Source organism: Hevea brasiliensis, chromosome 12 (genome assembly GCF_030052815.1).
Source record: "Hevea brasiliensis isolate MT/VB/25A 57/8 chromosome 12, ASM3005281v1, whole genome shotgun sequence".
NCBI lineage: Eukaryota > Viridiplantae > Streptophyta > Magnoliopsida > Malpighiales > Euphorbiaceae > Hevea > Hevea brasiliensis.
This window is the reverse complement of record NC_079504.1, coordinates 29,475,254-29,492,695: the sequence shown is the minus strand read 5'-3', so window position 1 is coordinate 29,492,695 and position 17,442 is coordinate 29,475,254. Positions and strand designations below refer to the sequence as shown.

The 17,442-nt window shown below is 31.9% G+C and overlaps 1 protein-coding gene across 1 annotated transcript; it reads left to right on the top strand.

The window, feature by feature from the left end:
* The first annotated feature begins 5,446 nt into the window (after positions 1–5,446).
* Positions 5,447–10,377, top strand: LOC110649490 (two-component response regulator ORR3). Its single transcript, XM_021804077.2, has 5 exons — positions 5,447–5,705; positions 5,836–5,915; positions 7,661–7,738; positions 8,476–8,546; positions 9,899–10,377. Exons 1-5 carry the CDS (start codon positions 5,561–5,563, stop codon positions 10,092–10,094), a joined length of 570 nt encoding a protein of 189 aa, XP_021659769.2. The 5' UTR covers positions 5,447–5,560; the 3' UTR covers positions 10,095–10,377.
* Positions 10,378–17,442: the final 7,065 nt, after the last annotated feature.

Genomic DNA, 17,442 nt, shown 5'->3' with positions numbered 1-17,442 from the left:
GGCGCCTCATCCTGTGCCGACACCTCGTCAAGCACATCTGGTTCTGGTGCAGTGGCAGCTCTCCTGCTTCTACGCATTTTCCTGAAATTCAGCAGCATTAGCCCACAAAAATTTCAAAACGACCTATTACACACAATTATATAAAGCAGAAACTAGAAGCAAAGACGACACTGCAAGACGAATGTGGACCCTATATTCCGCATGTGACTCCTATTAGACTCTTCCCAACATTTTAGACAATTTTTCCCTATGAATCTGGAGCCTAAGCTCTGATACCACATTTGTCATGACCCAACCTATGGGCCAGACCGGCACTAGGACCTGGGCCAGCCTAAAGCCCCCGAGGCCCGTAGTAAGCCTAACTATTCCTTAACCCAACTCTAAGGCCCATTTGGGCCCAATTTCAAGAATTCAACTAGACAGAGTTCGGCCATAAAATGGACCTTTCAACGGGGAGTTTTTAACTCACCCGACCTGTAAACACAATATACAATCAATTGGGGAGCTCAGCTCACCCTCCATATACTCATATGTCATAAAAATAAATGGGAGCTCAGCTCTCTCATCCAGTCCAACATACACGCATATAATAATAAGTTTACAGGTCCAACATGGTAATTATATTACAGACCCAAATCAAATGAATATTTCTAACACATGCAGAAATTCTAGGAGTTAACAGAATTACACAAACATTAATAGACAACCTGCGAAGGAGAAAAACAGGTTAACCACAACAAAAATCCTCCTGTAGCCTGAAAAATAATAAACAGGAGTGAGCGTTCGACTCAGAGAGTAAAATATCAATTTTAACCATAATCTCTATAACTATCTAAAGCTAATGCACCCTGTAGAGTGAAATGCAACATCGTCAATATTTTCACATCATAACAGCAAAAAGGTAATTTGGAGCACTCACACACCCGATAATGTCAAACAATACATATATGGGAGCTGATCCCCTATACAGCCCTCTTAATCCAAACTGTGCCAGCGAAGAACTCAAGCTCAGACTTTCACTTAATAAACCAAATCGGAGTCCTAGCGAAGAACTCAAGCCGTGTCTACCCCGAAGGACCGGGTCCCAGCAAAGATCTCAAGCTGTGTCTACTCGTCCTATCCATAACTAACACCATACCACACGCACGCCAACGCACGCACACTACTCCAAATTACCACAACAACATCCATGGTACTTTAACAGTTGTGAATGCAACATAAAACATGCCTAGAGTTTAACTACATAGATATATACATATAAGTGATGCATGGGCATGCTTGAACATATAATAATATCGAAATTACAATTAAAATTAATATTTTACTCACAGACTTAACCGCAGTCACTGTGGCGGTTGGGCGGAGGAAGAAGGCTGTCCCAACTCACCTGATAATTTTTTATTAAAATTATTTAGTACATTTGACTCAATACAAACTAAGAAAAAGACCAAAGATGTCCTAAGTCGTGCCGAAAATCCGGCAGAGTCTCTCCTATACCTAGGACCTACCCAACCTGCAAAATGGCTTAAAATGCACTTCTATATCCACAAACCATACACCCTCAACTCAATCATATCACACAGCCCCTCCTGGGCCCATCCAAACAGTCGTCAATCACAATATGTAAAATTACAGTTTAGTCCTTATAATTGATCCTTTTTGCAAAAACTACCCAAATAAACTCTAAAAATTCTAAAACTTTTCCCCGCGGTCCTTAGCAATATTACTAAGCTAATGCAAAAAGAATCATAATTTTCTGAGCTACCACAAATATTTATGGATTTTTAATCCCATTCAAGCACTAAAAATTTAAGAAAAAGTAAGGTTCGTGTTTACCTATGCCGATTCTGATCTCGGGAACGCGCTCGGGACGTCTAACAACGGTAGGGTAGCTAAAATCTCAACTCAATTCCGAGACTTTTTCAGTAGCCTGTCTGTCTGGCCGGAAATTCACAGACTAGGGCAACCGTCGAATTTCACAAATTGAAAGTACCTACACAAAGCCCACAATATGGAGGTTAGTATAAAATTTTTACGAAATTTTCTAAACTCATTTAATGCTCGAAAAAATACTATGAAGTTTCGTGGGACCCATCGAAAAACGATGTCGAAAAATTTTGAAATTTATATTGCCGTGAAGCTCTCGACGAGTGGAGCGCTCTAGTACTCCCGGTTTTCTCGTGGGGTTCACGGTTTGCGAGAAATCTAGCCCAAAAGTCGAAATGGGCTAAAACTTTCCAAACAAAAATTGGACAAACCGCTTAATGAATTTTGGTGTTCTTGGTGTCTATGGAATGCTATCAGGGTGTAGATGGTGTTTGACAGAAGACCCGGCTCAAACAGTGGCCGGATCGGCCGGATTTTAGCCGGGAAGCCGAAATGGCGCGCTGAGCATCGCGCGGTTTCGGGCGTGTTTTCCCGGCGTTTCAGGCTGCGGCCGGCGATGGGGGAAGGCTGGGGCGGCACGCCGACGAGGTGGGGAGGGCTAGGTGGCGGCGGCGCTGCGTGAGGGTGAGGGAGGAGAGAGAAAACGGGAGAGAGAGGAAGAGAGGTCGGGCGCGCTGCGGAAAGGAGAAGAAGAAAAAGAAAGGCCGGTCCGATTCGGCCGGTTCGATTCAAGGTACCCAAAATTAAATTTTTACTCTGCCTTTGGACCAAAAACGAAACCCAAAAATTCCGAAAAAAATTTTAGAAAACTCAGAAAAATTCGTAGAGTCCAAATATATTTTTAGTTTTGCCACGTGGTCTTTAAATAAATTTTTAAAAATCATCAAAGTTTTATATTTTTGGAAAATCGAACCCGATTTTTAAAATTCGAAAAATTTCAAATAATTTTCTAAAATTTAAATAAAATAAAATATTAATATTTATTCACAAAATAATAAATTTAAAAATGTGGGGTGTTACATAATCTTTATTTGTTGCCTTGAGATAGATTGACTTTGTAACCTTCTTTTTACTTTAATTCATCTTGAATTATCTCGCTTTGAAATCTGCTTAAGGGCGCTCTAAAATTCATATCCCCTTCCATCAAAACTCTTTCAATTAAATTACCTATAAAATACTTATAAATTAAATAAGTTGAACTTCTTTAAATTATTGATATCATTGGAATCTAATTTTTTGAAATTGGTCTAACAAGTAGGGATGATAATGGGTAGGATACCCATGAAAATCACTTTATTTAAACTCAAATCCGAACCCAATTAATATTCTCAAAATCTGAATATGTCTCAAATCCAATTACAATTTATTTTGAATTATCTGAACTCATTTCAAACCCGATTATTATTCCCTGATAATACCCAAATCTGTTTAATTTTATATATTTTAATTAATATTCTATATAAAAAATAATTTTTATTAATACTTTATATTTAAAAAATTTAATAATTTTATAAAATATTTCAATTTTATTTTATATAAAATAAAATATATAAAAATTTATAAATATTATTATAATATATATATATATATATTATATTTAATTAAATATTTATATAAACAAATTTGGATAACGGATAACTAATGTGTAAAAAGTTAAACCTGACCTAAACTCATCACTAGTATTAAATTTCAAACCCAAATCCTTTTCAAACCTGATTATATTATCCAAACTCGCTTTATTAGAGTTCGGTCAGATCGAGTATTTATAAAAACTCGACCCGTTACCATCTCTACTAACAATAATAGATCCATAGAACTAAGTTCAATGAGCTCTCAAAGGTCTGATAATCTAGATATGGTTATTGTGACTGTTTAATTAGTAGAAAATAATTACACATTTTTAGAAGCTAAACAAAAGCTATTAACAATTTATCCCCTATTGGGATTCATCATGGGGAGGAAGGAAAATAATCAAAGGAATATATATATATATATATATATATATTATTTTTCACCCTTTATATTTTCTCTCTATTTGTATGGATAGGTGGAAAATATTCAGATGAAATGTATCAATTACTGTACATTTTTCTTTCTTTTTTCCTTATGTTCTCTCCATTTTGGAAAGAAATATCCAAACCACTCTTTGCCTTCCTTGTCCAAACAAGGAAAAATGGGTTACTAAATCTATTTGCCTTTGGTTTAAATATTTTTTAAAAAATAAATTAAAATAATTATTACATATATTTTATCTAAATATGTGAAAATTTTTATCTTTATATTTTATTTTATTGAAAAAATAATAATGAAAAAAAAAACCTGAGCATTCAAAATATTATATCTAAATTATTAAGGATTGCGCAATTATAATTTATCTTCAGGTTATCCGTTATTGAGATAACAAAACAGTCATGTAAACCTTATTTAACACCAATAAATTTAATTAAATTTTAATTAATGTTAATTAAATGAAATTAAAATATAATAAAAAATAAGATGATTTTTAAGTCATTATCTCCAAAATGCATGCGGTGGAACTCATTGGATTTAAATGGCATTTATTCAGTTTTAATGTTGATTGAAATTAGATTAATTGTTAATGAGTTAGTTGACTTAATTACTAACTGTCAGTTGATTAAAAATTATCTTATTTTTTATTATATTCTAATTTCATTTAATTAGCGTTACTTAAGGTTTAATTAACTTAATTAAGGGATTAAGAAATGATGATGTGGTAATTTCATTATCTTAATTAAGGCTGTACAAACAAACAGACAAACCAATCAACCTGATTAATATGAATAAATTTAAATCAAAATTAGTAATTTTATATATTTAAATATTAATTATAATTTTAAAATAATTATGAATTGAATTTTTTATTTAAATTTTAGATTGATATATTAAAAATCAAACTCAAATCAAATATATATATATATAATTTAATTAGAATTAAATTATAAAAATTGATAAATATTAAAACAAATAAAAATTATCTAAATTAAATATTACTCGTTTATTATAAAAATTAAATATATGTGATTTTATAATTTAATTTATTAATTTTAATTTAAATATTAACAAAATTGATTTTTTAAATTTAATTTGATAAAATATATCAAATCCATCTAAACTGATATATGTATACGCCTAACCTTAATAATGAGTAATTTGATAATAGAGAGTAATTACATAATTCTTAATTAGCTCTTTTCTAAGATGAAATTATAAAATTTTTAAGAGTTGATTTTTTTTTTTTTGTCATTTTTCCTTATTTTATTTAAAGATGGGAACATATAAGAAAAATCAGAAGTTTCTGAATAAAAAGAACAAATAAAAAAATAAAACAAAATAAAATGTCGGAGGAGAATGGGGACAAGAATATGTCAAGATCAGGTGAGAGACGGTCCAGAGCAAAAGATTCCCGACACTGCAATCTAAAGAAGTAAAGCTTTTTCCCCCCAACTTTTTCTCTCTGCACACTCTCTAACCTCACTAAAGCGTCATCCTCTGACCCCACCCACCTTCCCACTCTCCCCTTATCCCTCGAGCAATTCTCTTTCCTCTCTCTCCTTCTGCCTTATTATCCCACGAGCACTTCCTCTTCCTGCCACTTGCCCTTCCCAGTTTTTCTCCTCTCTTTTGGTCTTACTTGCTGCTGGCTGAGCCAGTCATGGAGGAGGAGGAGGAGCAGCAGAAGCACGAGCAGGCTAGTGCTTGTGATTCTAATGGCACTCCCATTCATGTCTTGGCTGTTGATGACTGCTTCGTTGACCGGAAAATTGTTGGGAAGCTCCTTGAAAAAGCCTCGTTTAAAGGTTTTTCTTTTTCTGCATTTTGTGGGATTTTGTCCATTTTGTTCTGAGTGTGTCAGTTTTTGAATCTGAGAACCGAAATGGGTATTTGTTGGGTTGATAGATTGAAGGTTTGGTTTTTAATAAATTGCAGTTACTAGTGCTGATAGTGGAAAGAAGGCATTGGAGATTCTTGGATTTAGTCAGGACAAAGTGGAGAAATCTAGTTATAATGTAAGTAATTTTCTGCCTGTTGCTTGTTATAGATTGATTTTCTTTTACTTTCTTTTCTTAGTATCTCATGCAAGAATGTGATATGAAACCGAGAAGAGTTTGGTAAATTTGTATGTTTCCACAGCATTTGAATCTAAATGCAAATTTAAATTTATTGATCCCAATCAACTAATGAATTACTGTAATAACCACTAGCAAAACCTCTGTTTTTAGCTAAGTTTAAGCAATTGTTAATGATTAGATCAATGAAGTGAAGATTTTTATATTTCAAAAGCTTAAATGCCTTGATCTATGAGAAATTGAGAATGCATCCCAACTTTGAATTTGCCAAATTAGTATGATGGGTTTTGGACTTAATGACAGTAACAAGTTTCTTCTATTACATGGCCCATCGTGCTTGTTCTGAGGTACAGTGTGGAAATTGGAGTGCCCACACAACGCAGTTATGAATGACAAAACTACTTTTTTTTGGTGGTGGTTTATAGTGGTGGTGGGGGAAGTGTTGTATACGATACAGCATATTTGCATTTATGCTTGAAATATATGGTGCAGTGACATTGATTCTTCTTTTCATTCTATTATTTGACAAGATAACACTAAATTGATTCTTGCTTCTGACATGTCATAAATGATTTCTAATTGCATTAATAGAGACAGTTTTACATTTTTATTGAATCAATGCATGATAATTGAATGAACGAGGATATTACCATTGCAGTACTAATTAAGTAATTATTAATCTAGAGCGAGGGAATTGGGTGTAAAGAATGGCATAGAACTGTAATTATGAGTGCTTGATTTGATTTGGAAGGCTTGCCTGCTTAGCAATTCTCCTCTGTCCTCTCTTTTCCTCTTGTTCTTCCTTTCTTCCAAAAGCTAACTGCTAGATTAACTGGACTACTGTTCACAGGCCCCGAACATCCCAGCAATTTCTTTTTATTTTCTCATTATAACCAGCTCTAATTCAAATTCTAAACCATGAATTCCCCTTCTTTTATATCTGAATCTTAAAAATCATCATTTGCTTGAGATTTGACTGCCATAAAAGCACTAGTATTGCAACTCTTCTGTATGCCTCACAGTTCCTTGATATCATGAAGATACTGTTTTTAATTAAAGAGTCGTTAAACTTCACTAGGTTCCATTGGCAAGTTTTCTAAGTTTCCAAGATTAAAACCCAACTTTTTATGTCAAAATGTTCTCATCTCCAGAGTTATATAATATTCAACAGATTATTAATCATTTATAATCTTCATAATGATTATCCCTATAATGCTGCCCTGTTTGTGCATTGGGTTTTATGTTCTGACATTTAGAGGGATTTTCTATATATTCAAACTGCAGTACAGCTCCTTTTTCTTTTTGTTTTCCAAGTTGCAGTATGAACTTTGACCATTGGACCTTGAACCTCTTGCTGTAAACATCTAACAAAGAAGTAAAAAACAACTGGCTGGAGTTTAAAACATCATATCAGGTAGATTGATGTTTGTTTTCCACTAGCATCATAGTTGAGTCCATAGATCACTACTGTACCCAAGTTCCTATCTATAATACTTTTTCCATTTTGTGTGGCCACATTTATATAAAATGATGCTGCCTTATGGATACAATTTTAGAATTGAGATGCATGCTTCCTGCCTAACATCTTGTATTTTTAAGTTGGTTGGAGATGAACTATGTTGAAACAGCTTTTTTAAGGTCACCTCTAACCATTCATCACAAATCTTTTGTTGCACATTTTGCAGGACCAAAAGATTGACATAATCCTTACTGACTATTGTATGCCTGAGATGAATGGATATGATCTTCTTATGGCTGTGAAGGTAAACAAATGGGCATGCCTCTCCTCCCCCAGCTCATCCCCTCCAATCCCTAACATTGATTTTTATATATTTCTTCCTGCTCAAATATAAAAGATGATACAAATGATGGTAAATCAAACTAACCTCTGGATCATGGTTTTGAATAACGGCCTTTACATAATGAATGGCTAGGGTACCATTACCAATACCCCCATAAGTAATGGGCATTTAAATTTCAGGCTGGTAACAACCTACTACGGCCGTTAATGCCTATCACTTAAAGGTGACAGAATGAACTTTGATGATATCTACCTAGCTATTTTAATTTTAAATTGATTAATACTAATTATGTTTAAGAATGATGGATTTAATGTCTTTATTTGATATATTTATGCTTTTATGTAGTTGTATATCATTTTTTAAATTATATCTTTAAATATCTATTCATTTCATGAACTTAACAATTTTTTCAAGAAAAAAAAAATAGTAATAGGCTATTGCCTTTACGTTACAGCAGTTGCATGCCTGTTTTTGTTACCTTTGACTGTGATTTAAATCCATGCTCTGGATTGTTGGGTATTTGGCACATAAGTAATTTGAACTAGGAAACCTATAATAAGATCAGAATTTTCTGAACAATGATTTGAATTATTTCATTTTCTTAAGCAATGGTTTACCAATTTCATTACATTTAAAGAAATCAGATGCCATGTGGTTTTTGAACTTTCTATAACAGAGTCCATTTTCTTTATACCCAGGGGAATAGCAATGTGAAGTCCATTCCCGTTGTGATAATATCATCTGAATATGATCCACAGAGAATCAGCAGGTATTTTTCTCACATTAGTTTACCATGAAGATAACTACCTGCAAGTCTATTATTGTAGTTGTTGATCTTTTTGGATATTATTTGCACAATCTTGGGTGTTTTCTCCAAAGTTTGATTTGGTGGATTAGATTTTACCATTAGTACACATGGATTTGAATGGAAGGATGGATAATTTGCAATTTCTTTCTTTAGCTTGGTAAGTGCTTCTCTCATCTTAGCTACCCACGAACGGAAAGCAAAATATAGTGAACTTTGTTTGGACGTGGTTATTAAAAGATGGTACTTTGGGATTCCACAAACAGGACATGTCCCTAATTTCTCTCTTGGCTAGCCGGTATGAAAGAAGGAAAGGAAAGGAGTTGAAATTTAATGCTTCATTGAAATAAACTAATAAAAGTGTTTTAATATGAATGGCATAGATCATTAATATTAAAAGAAAAGATGGCAGCATCTGTAACCAAGCAGTATTTACTCGCTTTTCAACTAATAGCTATTTATATTAAGATGGATCTTGATATTAAATATCTTATTGTTAAGGCACATCAAGATGTCTAAATCAATAGAATAATCATTCCCATGCTGCCAATCAAATTTGGCGGAAGAAGAGATTTGAGTACTTTGCTCTTGGCTACCAAAGCTACCAGCCTTATTGGAGTTTAATATGCTTTGGCATTTTAAGCTTGGATATTAGTTATAAAGTTCCTATTATGAATCTGGTTTAATCTGCATATACAAACTTTCATGAAGTGCTATTGTATTGATGCTTATTTGGTTAGTCAGCATTCTGCATCTACAGTGCATCATCAAAATGGTGCCTTTTGCATATACCAAGAAAATGACTTTGTGTGATTTAGCTTTTATTTTTGATGTGGCTTCTGTGCATCAATGTTATTTTAGTTTCTGTTTGGGAGAGACGAAAATGGAGGGAGAGAGAAAGTGGGATGTGGGGACCACATGATAAGAAACAAATATGTGGGCCTTATCCCATTTTTCCTCCACATGGCATGATAAGAAACATATTTGTGGGCTCTTATACCATTTTCCCTTTTCCCCATTTTTTCTTCCTCTCCCAAACAGAGCCTTAGTGATCTGAGTGTGCTTAGAACTTTTCCAGTCTTTGCAGGGCAATCTTTTCCTATATTTGGTGGAAAAACAACCATAACTTTATGTGAAATACTATGTTTAACCCATGGGGAAATGCCAAGTTGCCAACCTAGCTCATGGCTGTTCAATAATTGGGCTGCATCTTCTTTCATTATCAAATAGTGGATTACATAATATCAAGTTGCATCATAGAATGGTAGGTTCACATGGCCCTCACATATTGTACTTGATTGTTATGTGCTCCACAGGTGTCTTGCAAATGGTGCTGAAGATTTCCTACGGAAACCACTTCAACATAAAGACCTGCAGAAGTTGAGAAGCTATGTTAAGCCTTCAGCACCTGTACCCAAGACAGGGACAAAAAGAAAAGTCATGCTGGAATTGATACCAGAAAGTGGTACAGCAGAAACGCGACCTCGCATTGCTGGAGTTGCAGTGGCTTAACCCTCCATCGGTGTGACCCTCTCTCCCTTGTCTTCTCTTTCCCTCGACAAGGGCAAGTTGCCAGCAGCCATCATACACATCCCTGCGGAGTAAAGGATTAAATGTCTGGCTGGAAACCTGATTGTGCTTTAAGCAATAAGTTCTTTGTGTTGTTCTGAGGGATCCAAATGTTATGGTTTAGAAATACAGCAGCCATGTTTATACAATAGGCCTTGTGGCCCTGCGGAAACTTGTTAATAATTAATTATGAATGCAATCCTGTTTGTGATGGATTTCCAAACCATTCTCTCTCTTCCTCTCTTATTCTTTGGTATTGAGTATGGAGATTCTTGGATTAAAGAAAGGTTCATACGGATGGAGGAGGATTAGAGATGAAAATGGACAATAATATCATAAATGATTAGTTCACTATCTAGTCCAGTTACAGCCCTAGTATAAATTTCAAATATTCGTTTATTAAAAAAAAATATCAAGCGATAAGCCAGGTTTGAATTGAAGCAACTACACGGCCTGGCTGTGTAATAGCTTGTCAGAATGGCTTATATGATCAGTTAAATCTTATATGACTTTTGATAATCAGATTTCTTTCAATAAAGTTGTGCTCAATTTATTTTATTTTCTTTAGATTCTAAATTAAATCTTTCGTGTTTAAAGGTTGTAAGTTAAATCTTACCATTTTTTTTTTTCAAATAATTTAATCGTGTGTCATCATTTACATTGCCATCCTCAACAGCTGTGCCAAGTGCATCAAGTAGTTCCTCTTTGCTGACTGAATAGAATTGTTGGGTGGGATGATATTCAGTTTCTCCAAGCACAGGAACATATCTATAGAAACAATCATAATAATTTACTTCAGAAAGCATTAAAGAGTGAGACACTATTTGTGGGAACAAGAGACTATTTGGGGGAACTCCTACGAAACAATTATGTTCATTATTAGCGTAGATTCCACTTTCAACACTGCAACAACCTACTCAAAGAAGAAGAAGAAGAAGAAGAAGAAGGTCCATCAAATAGAATTTGGCCAATATATGACAACATCATTTTCCACAATGCTATGACCTTTGTGCCTATGAGAGGATTTGTTTAACACAAGAACATAAAAATTTGATTGATGGTTGTACTATACAAAAGCTGGCTGAATAAACATTGGCATTGACACTTGGAATGTAATATCAGCTTTCTACTCCTTCTAGACTACATAATGCTCGGATCTTATCGAAACAAATATCCAAGCCCAAATTATCAATCAGTCCCTTGGCAAAGTAACTTGTCCACTGTTCACTACATTGTAAGATACGGATATACCCAATGCATTATCTACAGTAAAACCTACGAACAGAACATGGGAATGCCAATGTGGAGATGCAAAGACAAATCGTGCAAGAAATCAGCAGTATGTGATGGGTTAAACTGGGCCAGGAAGAAACAGAAATTACTAGAGCATGCATGCCTGGCAGCCAGTTCAACAGGTATGCAAATCAGACGACACATCAATTGCAAGGAGACCAGCAAGGCACCCCTATTCTATTTCAAAACTAGAATGCCGACCTGTTGTCAATAGCCTTGGTAATATTCATTGGCATCCAAATTGGTAGGTCTGCCTTGAATTTGCCAGTAACCTAGATAAAAGCAGCTATCACAACCGTCCAAGGAAAACCAAGAAGCGAGAAGATTTAAAATTTGCAGTTGAATGTGGAAAGCTGAGTTTTTAGCATCAGAAATTCATATTAGAATTCGAATTCGCAGCAACAAAAACATACATGCAGTCAGATATACCCAAATTTGCAACAAGATGATCTGCACATGATTGAGGGATGTGCATGAGCGTACATCGTAATCAAAACAAAAACAAATACAAGAAAAACTGAGACATTAACATGCATCCACACTAGTTAACTGCAAAATTAATTCATGAAGAAATTGTCTCTGCTGCGATATAATAAGAACAAATGAAGTATTTCCAAATTTTGCTTACCATATCATCAATTATGATAGTGATCACTAATAAAATATTTGAAATAATTAATCTTTGCATCTCTGCTACAAGGCCTAATAAAGATCATTATGATAAAATAATCAATTACAAGTAACCATTACTATCAAATTAATCTTTCCAACGATCGATCAACACGCTCGACAAAGAGGGTATGTCTTGCTTTTTTTCAGCCACTCCGTGATGCGGTTGCTATGGTAGAGATGCGAGCATGGCAACCGCCTACCTTCCGACCCTATCAACAATTGGTCCAAGCAAATTGGACACACCAAACCCGATTCTTTGATTTTGACCTTCTCAAGCTTTTCAACGAACTCGGCACTCGCAGGCTGTTTCTTTGTGTCATCTTCATTAGTTGCTAACTCCGCCATCGTCAAAGCATCATCTTCGTCGCCCATCAAAACCAGTAATGGTAAACGTAGAGCAGGGGAGGACTCGTGGGAACTTGCTAGTTGCCCCATGAAACCTGCGAGTTCGTCGCCCAGAAAGGACTCGAATTCATCGTTGTCCCCAAAGAAAAGAGTAGAGAACAACTTAGACATTTTTGTGAAGCAGTACGAAGAAGAAGATGAAGATGAGTAACTCGATTGATTGCTTCAAAGAGAACAAATTAAGTAACGAGAGAAGAGGATGAGGATTAATATGGAGAAATTTAATAGATTTCCTCTACGACGAGAATCAGGACCTGTAGAGAATGTTTTTATCAGCCTACTCCAACGACTAACCGCCATGGACCCCCGCGGTACAAGTAGGTTATCTTTTGTTAAATTACAATTACCCTCTAAAGTTTTTCAAAATTCACAACTTAATCCTCCTATTTTCAAATTAAAATAATTTATTCACTTAGTTATTGTGTTGTCAAATAAATTATCATTTTATCTAAATTTGGTGAATTTAACATGAACTATAGTAAAAATAATTAAAATGTCCCTTATTTAAATAAATTTTATTTTTATTTTTAATTTAAAATAATTACGTTCTTAAAATTTTATTTTATAAATAAAATAATTATTTTATTTAAATTTTATATTTAAATAATTAACATATTTTATATTTAAATTATTTTATTTCATATTTAAATAATCATAAAATTATATTTAAAATATAATATATAAATACATTATATCTAAAATATTTTTATTAAGATATGCTCTATATATGTGTAATATCCTAAATTATTAAGAATAAAAGTGTCATATATTTGTATTGTAAATGTATTTTGCGGTTATATTTATAATTTATAAATTTATTAATATGGTTATTTTGATAAGAAACATTTAAAATTAGAAGGGATAAAATAAATTTATTATAATCTATAATAAAATTTTATGGGTGAATATTATATTAACAAAATTAATAAATTACACAATATAAGAATTTTTAAGCATATATATTTTAAATATGATGTATTATATTGAACAAATTAATAAATTATACAATATAAAATAGGGTCGTGATGTTAATAAAAGATAGTTTATAAGATATTTTTTCTTAATATTTTTCTTACAAAATTCTAATTTGTCACTAAATAGTTTAAAAATTTTATTTCTTAAATAATAATTAAAATTAATATGATTAGCATTCTAAAAAAATAATATGATTGGATTATTTTCTTATAAAATTATATAAAAAAATATTTTCATATTAATTACGAAATTTATTAATTTGATCAATATAATATTTAATAGTAAGAATCTACTATAAATCATAAAAAAGATAAGACAAAATTATTTTAATCATCTTAATTTTAAATGAATTTTATCATACCCACACATATTTAATAAGTTTATAAATAATAAATATAGATACAAAATATATTTATTACAATATAAATATTTTACATAATAGAAGACATTTTAATAAAAATATTCTATTTATTATATTTTTGTTATAATATATGTATATATTATTCCCCATAAAAAGCTCACACCAGCAGAATCTGTCTTGTACAATTTGGTTCCTGTAAAGAAAGAAAGTTGATAATTTTTTTCATTAACCAACTCTTAACTACCTGCTTCTTAATGATACTTGCGAAATTTTCCTCTAATCACTTTATGCAAAAGCTGAGAAACGACTTATGTCATCTATGTTAAGAGTATGCCACTCTCTCTCTCTCTCTCTCTCTCTCTCTCTCTCTCTCTCTCTCTCTCTCTCTCTCTCTCTCTCTCTCTCTCTCGTTTTCTAACACTCTGTTTGGGAACTTTTTAAAGGGGAAAGAAAATAAAGGAGAGAAAATAAGGAATATAAATAAAAATTATTTTCTTTCTATTTGTTTAGATTAAGAGAGAAAAATATTAAAGGAAAAGTTGTTTTATAAATAATACAATTACAACTTTGCTCCCAAATTTAAAAAGAAAAACTATAAAATATATGGTTATATTTGTAATTTTGAATGTTTTTCTTTTATTTTCTTTCAATTTTAGAGAGAAAGTTGAAAATGATAAAATATTTTTATTTTTCCTGTAAATTTTTCTTTCTTTTTTATTTTCTACTCAATCCAAATAAAAATAATGAAAAATAAAGTTATTTTCCCCTATATTTTCTTTCCTCTCTTATTTTCCTCCTTTCCAAACATAGTGTAAAGAGAAAATTCTCTCATTCACCGTTTTTATCTTCTGGGGTTGAAAGTAAATATTGATATTATAAAAACTATTATAAATTTAATGTAAATAATAATTTAATTAATAAATTTATTTTCAGAATTTTCAGGGTAAAAAATAATTTTTGAATACATAAATTTTAAAGTAATGTAATTGTAATATCTATTTAAATCTTTTTGCTTTTAATAGTATTTAGTACATATAATTGATGAAGAATACATTTTTGTTTAATAAATTCTATTTAATTATAATATTTACAAGAATTTGGATGACAAGATTATACACAAATTCATTACTATATATACATGACATGAAATAAGATAAATAAAATTTAATAAATTTGTATAATTGGAGTGAAAGATTAAAATTGAATACTAGATTCAATTTGAAATATTAATAAAATTGAACATAAATTCACCAAAGATTTATATAGTAATTTATTTTACCTGTAAAAATTATTTTATTATTATTATTATTATTATTGTTTTAGAATTCATATTAAATATAGCTAGCTTATAAAAGGAAATTGATTCTTAAAATTAAAAATTGAAATTCATATATTAAGTTTGACTGTCATTAAGAAGGTTTGAGAAAGCTAATCATATGAAAATTACTCATTATAAATAATTAATTTAATAAATATACATCTTAAATAAGGAAATTTCACTAAGTTTTGAGGGGCCATGGCCCCCTTTAGCTCCGTCCTTGATTTTGAGTTTTTTTTTTTATCTTTTTTGGAAACAGTCACTTTTAATGCCTTTCAAAGAATTCTCCTACCGTAGTCGATCTTTGTGGGCTTTCACCATTGTCTCACCTGGAGAGGCTGTAAATTGGCGTTAAACTCTCGGGATCTGCTCTTGAATTTGGTTTTGATGAGGATATGGACGACATCTGCGTGCAGGGGTTTCTCTCGGGCGGGAAAGGGCAGTTGTATTTTTAACAATTGTTCCTAAATTTCTATGACTGTAATATTGTAATCTTTTGACTTTAAAATGTAACATAAAATTAACTAAATTTTTAAATTTTGTACAGTAAAATTCCTCTGACTTTCAATTATTAATTTTTCAATTAGAAACTGATGTAAACAGCTCCCACGTGTTGTTTTGTTAACACTTCTCTCTCATCTCTTATGCAAAGTATAAAATTATTCTCTCTATATATGAAAAATTATTTTATCTATAGAGAGGATAATGATTCAATTTACACATGAGTTGATTGAGAAAAAAGAAATACTGACTAAACTCTATATTAGAATTATCTAAATCAGCGTCTAATTAAAAAATTATTAATTAGATATTAGAGATATTTTACTATGTAAAATATAAAAGTTAATAAAATTTTACAATAAATTTTTAAATTAAAAAATTATAATATTATAATTATATAAATTCAAGAATCCTTATTAAAATTTATCCCACACGGTCCAAATTTGCCTGTGGTTCTTGTCTTTTAGCGATATCGTCCTAAGCTCAAGTCCTTTGGTTCGGATTCGAGTCAATCTCCCTAGCTGTAGGGTTTACTTTGTATGGGGCTATGGACTCGGCTTTCTTTTGGGGCTTGGGATGGGTGGATGGGATCTACCTACAGTCCTGATGTAATAGGCCTTAAGCCCAAGTTCTATTGCCCTCACATCTGAATAAAATTTATCCTTTTTTTTTAAGAAAAAAATATATTTTAAGAGTATACTATTTTGGTTGAAGGCTTGCAATTCATATAAAAGAGTACAAAAGATATACTATCTTTTAAAAATATTTTTCGTAAAATTGCATACATTAATCCTTTTCGGAGCATATAAATATGAAATGATGCATTACTTTTTTTGTTAGCATAGATTATAATAAAATAGCACATCACTTAGCTAAGTGAGGCTTTTTCTGTTAGATGATGGGATGATCATTATAGAGGATGTTCCCCCCCTTTTATAATATTTCTGAATAAAAATAATATTTAAATATTATTAAAAATAATTAAAATTTATTAAATTTAATTTTAAATTATTTTTTAATATATTTTAATTAATATATCTAAAAAAGTAATTTTTTTTCAAGCAGACAGTTAGTCTCTCACATTTTAATTAATATATCTAAAAAAGTAATTTTTTTTCAAACAGACAGTTAGTCTCTCACTTTATTTTCCTTAAAGTCAAAAATTTCTCATTCTAAAAACCAAATTTACCCTTTTATTAATTAAAATTAATTATCAAATAAAGAAAAAGTAACTAACCCACATTCCCACCTCTCTTCTTCCACAGTTCCCCAATTCCTTTCTATTACTTCCATGCACGAAAGCAATTCCATGCCAGCCTACTCCAACTTCGGCGACTGATATGGCTTGCTCAGGTGGTACTATAAATATACTACCCACCAAATTTAAAACCAAGCTCAATTTCGGTGCCGCTGTAGATAAGACCCGCGGCTTGCTCAGGGAGATCACAGAGAATAAAAGTGTCAATTCCAAATGGTGGAGGAGGTTTTAAGGCATGGAAATCTCGTCTCGTCAGAAATTACTGCTCCACTTCCACCAGCACCAACATATAGAGTAGTCGTGATTGCAAATGATGACAAATAATCTGTTATCGACTGTGGAAGTCTCTCTTCAATGCCTACTCTTTCCTTTTTTTTTTTTATGGAAAATTTCTGGGTATTGAATGGTTGATTGAAGAATTTAATTGTTTGGTATTGTTCAATTTGCAAATTCATTCGAACCTAATGCTTAATTTAAGCTAATACTGCGGAGGTAGCATTATCGTTAT

Excerpts from the sequence above, each read along its gene's own strand:
- LOC110649490 (XM_021804077.2), top strand. The coding sequence starts at position 5,561 with ATGGAGGAGGAGGAGGAGCAGCAGAAGCACGAGCAGGCTAGTGCTTGT. Across the intron at positions 5,916-7,660 it reads TGGAGAAATCTAGTTATAAT|GACCAAAAGATTGACATAAT; the intron begins GTAAGTAATTTT and ends CACATTTTGCAG. Across the intron at positions 7,739-8,475 it reads ATCTTCTTATGGCTGTGAAG|GGGAATAGCAATGTGAAGTC; the intron begins GTAAACAAATGG and ends CTTTATACCCAG.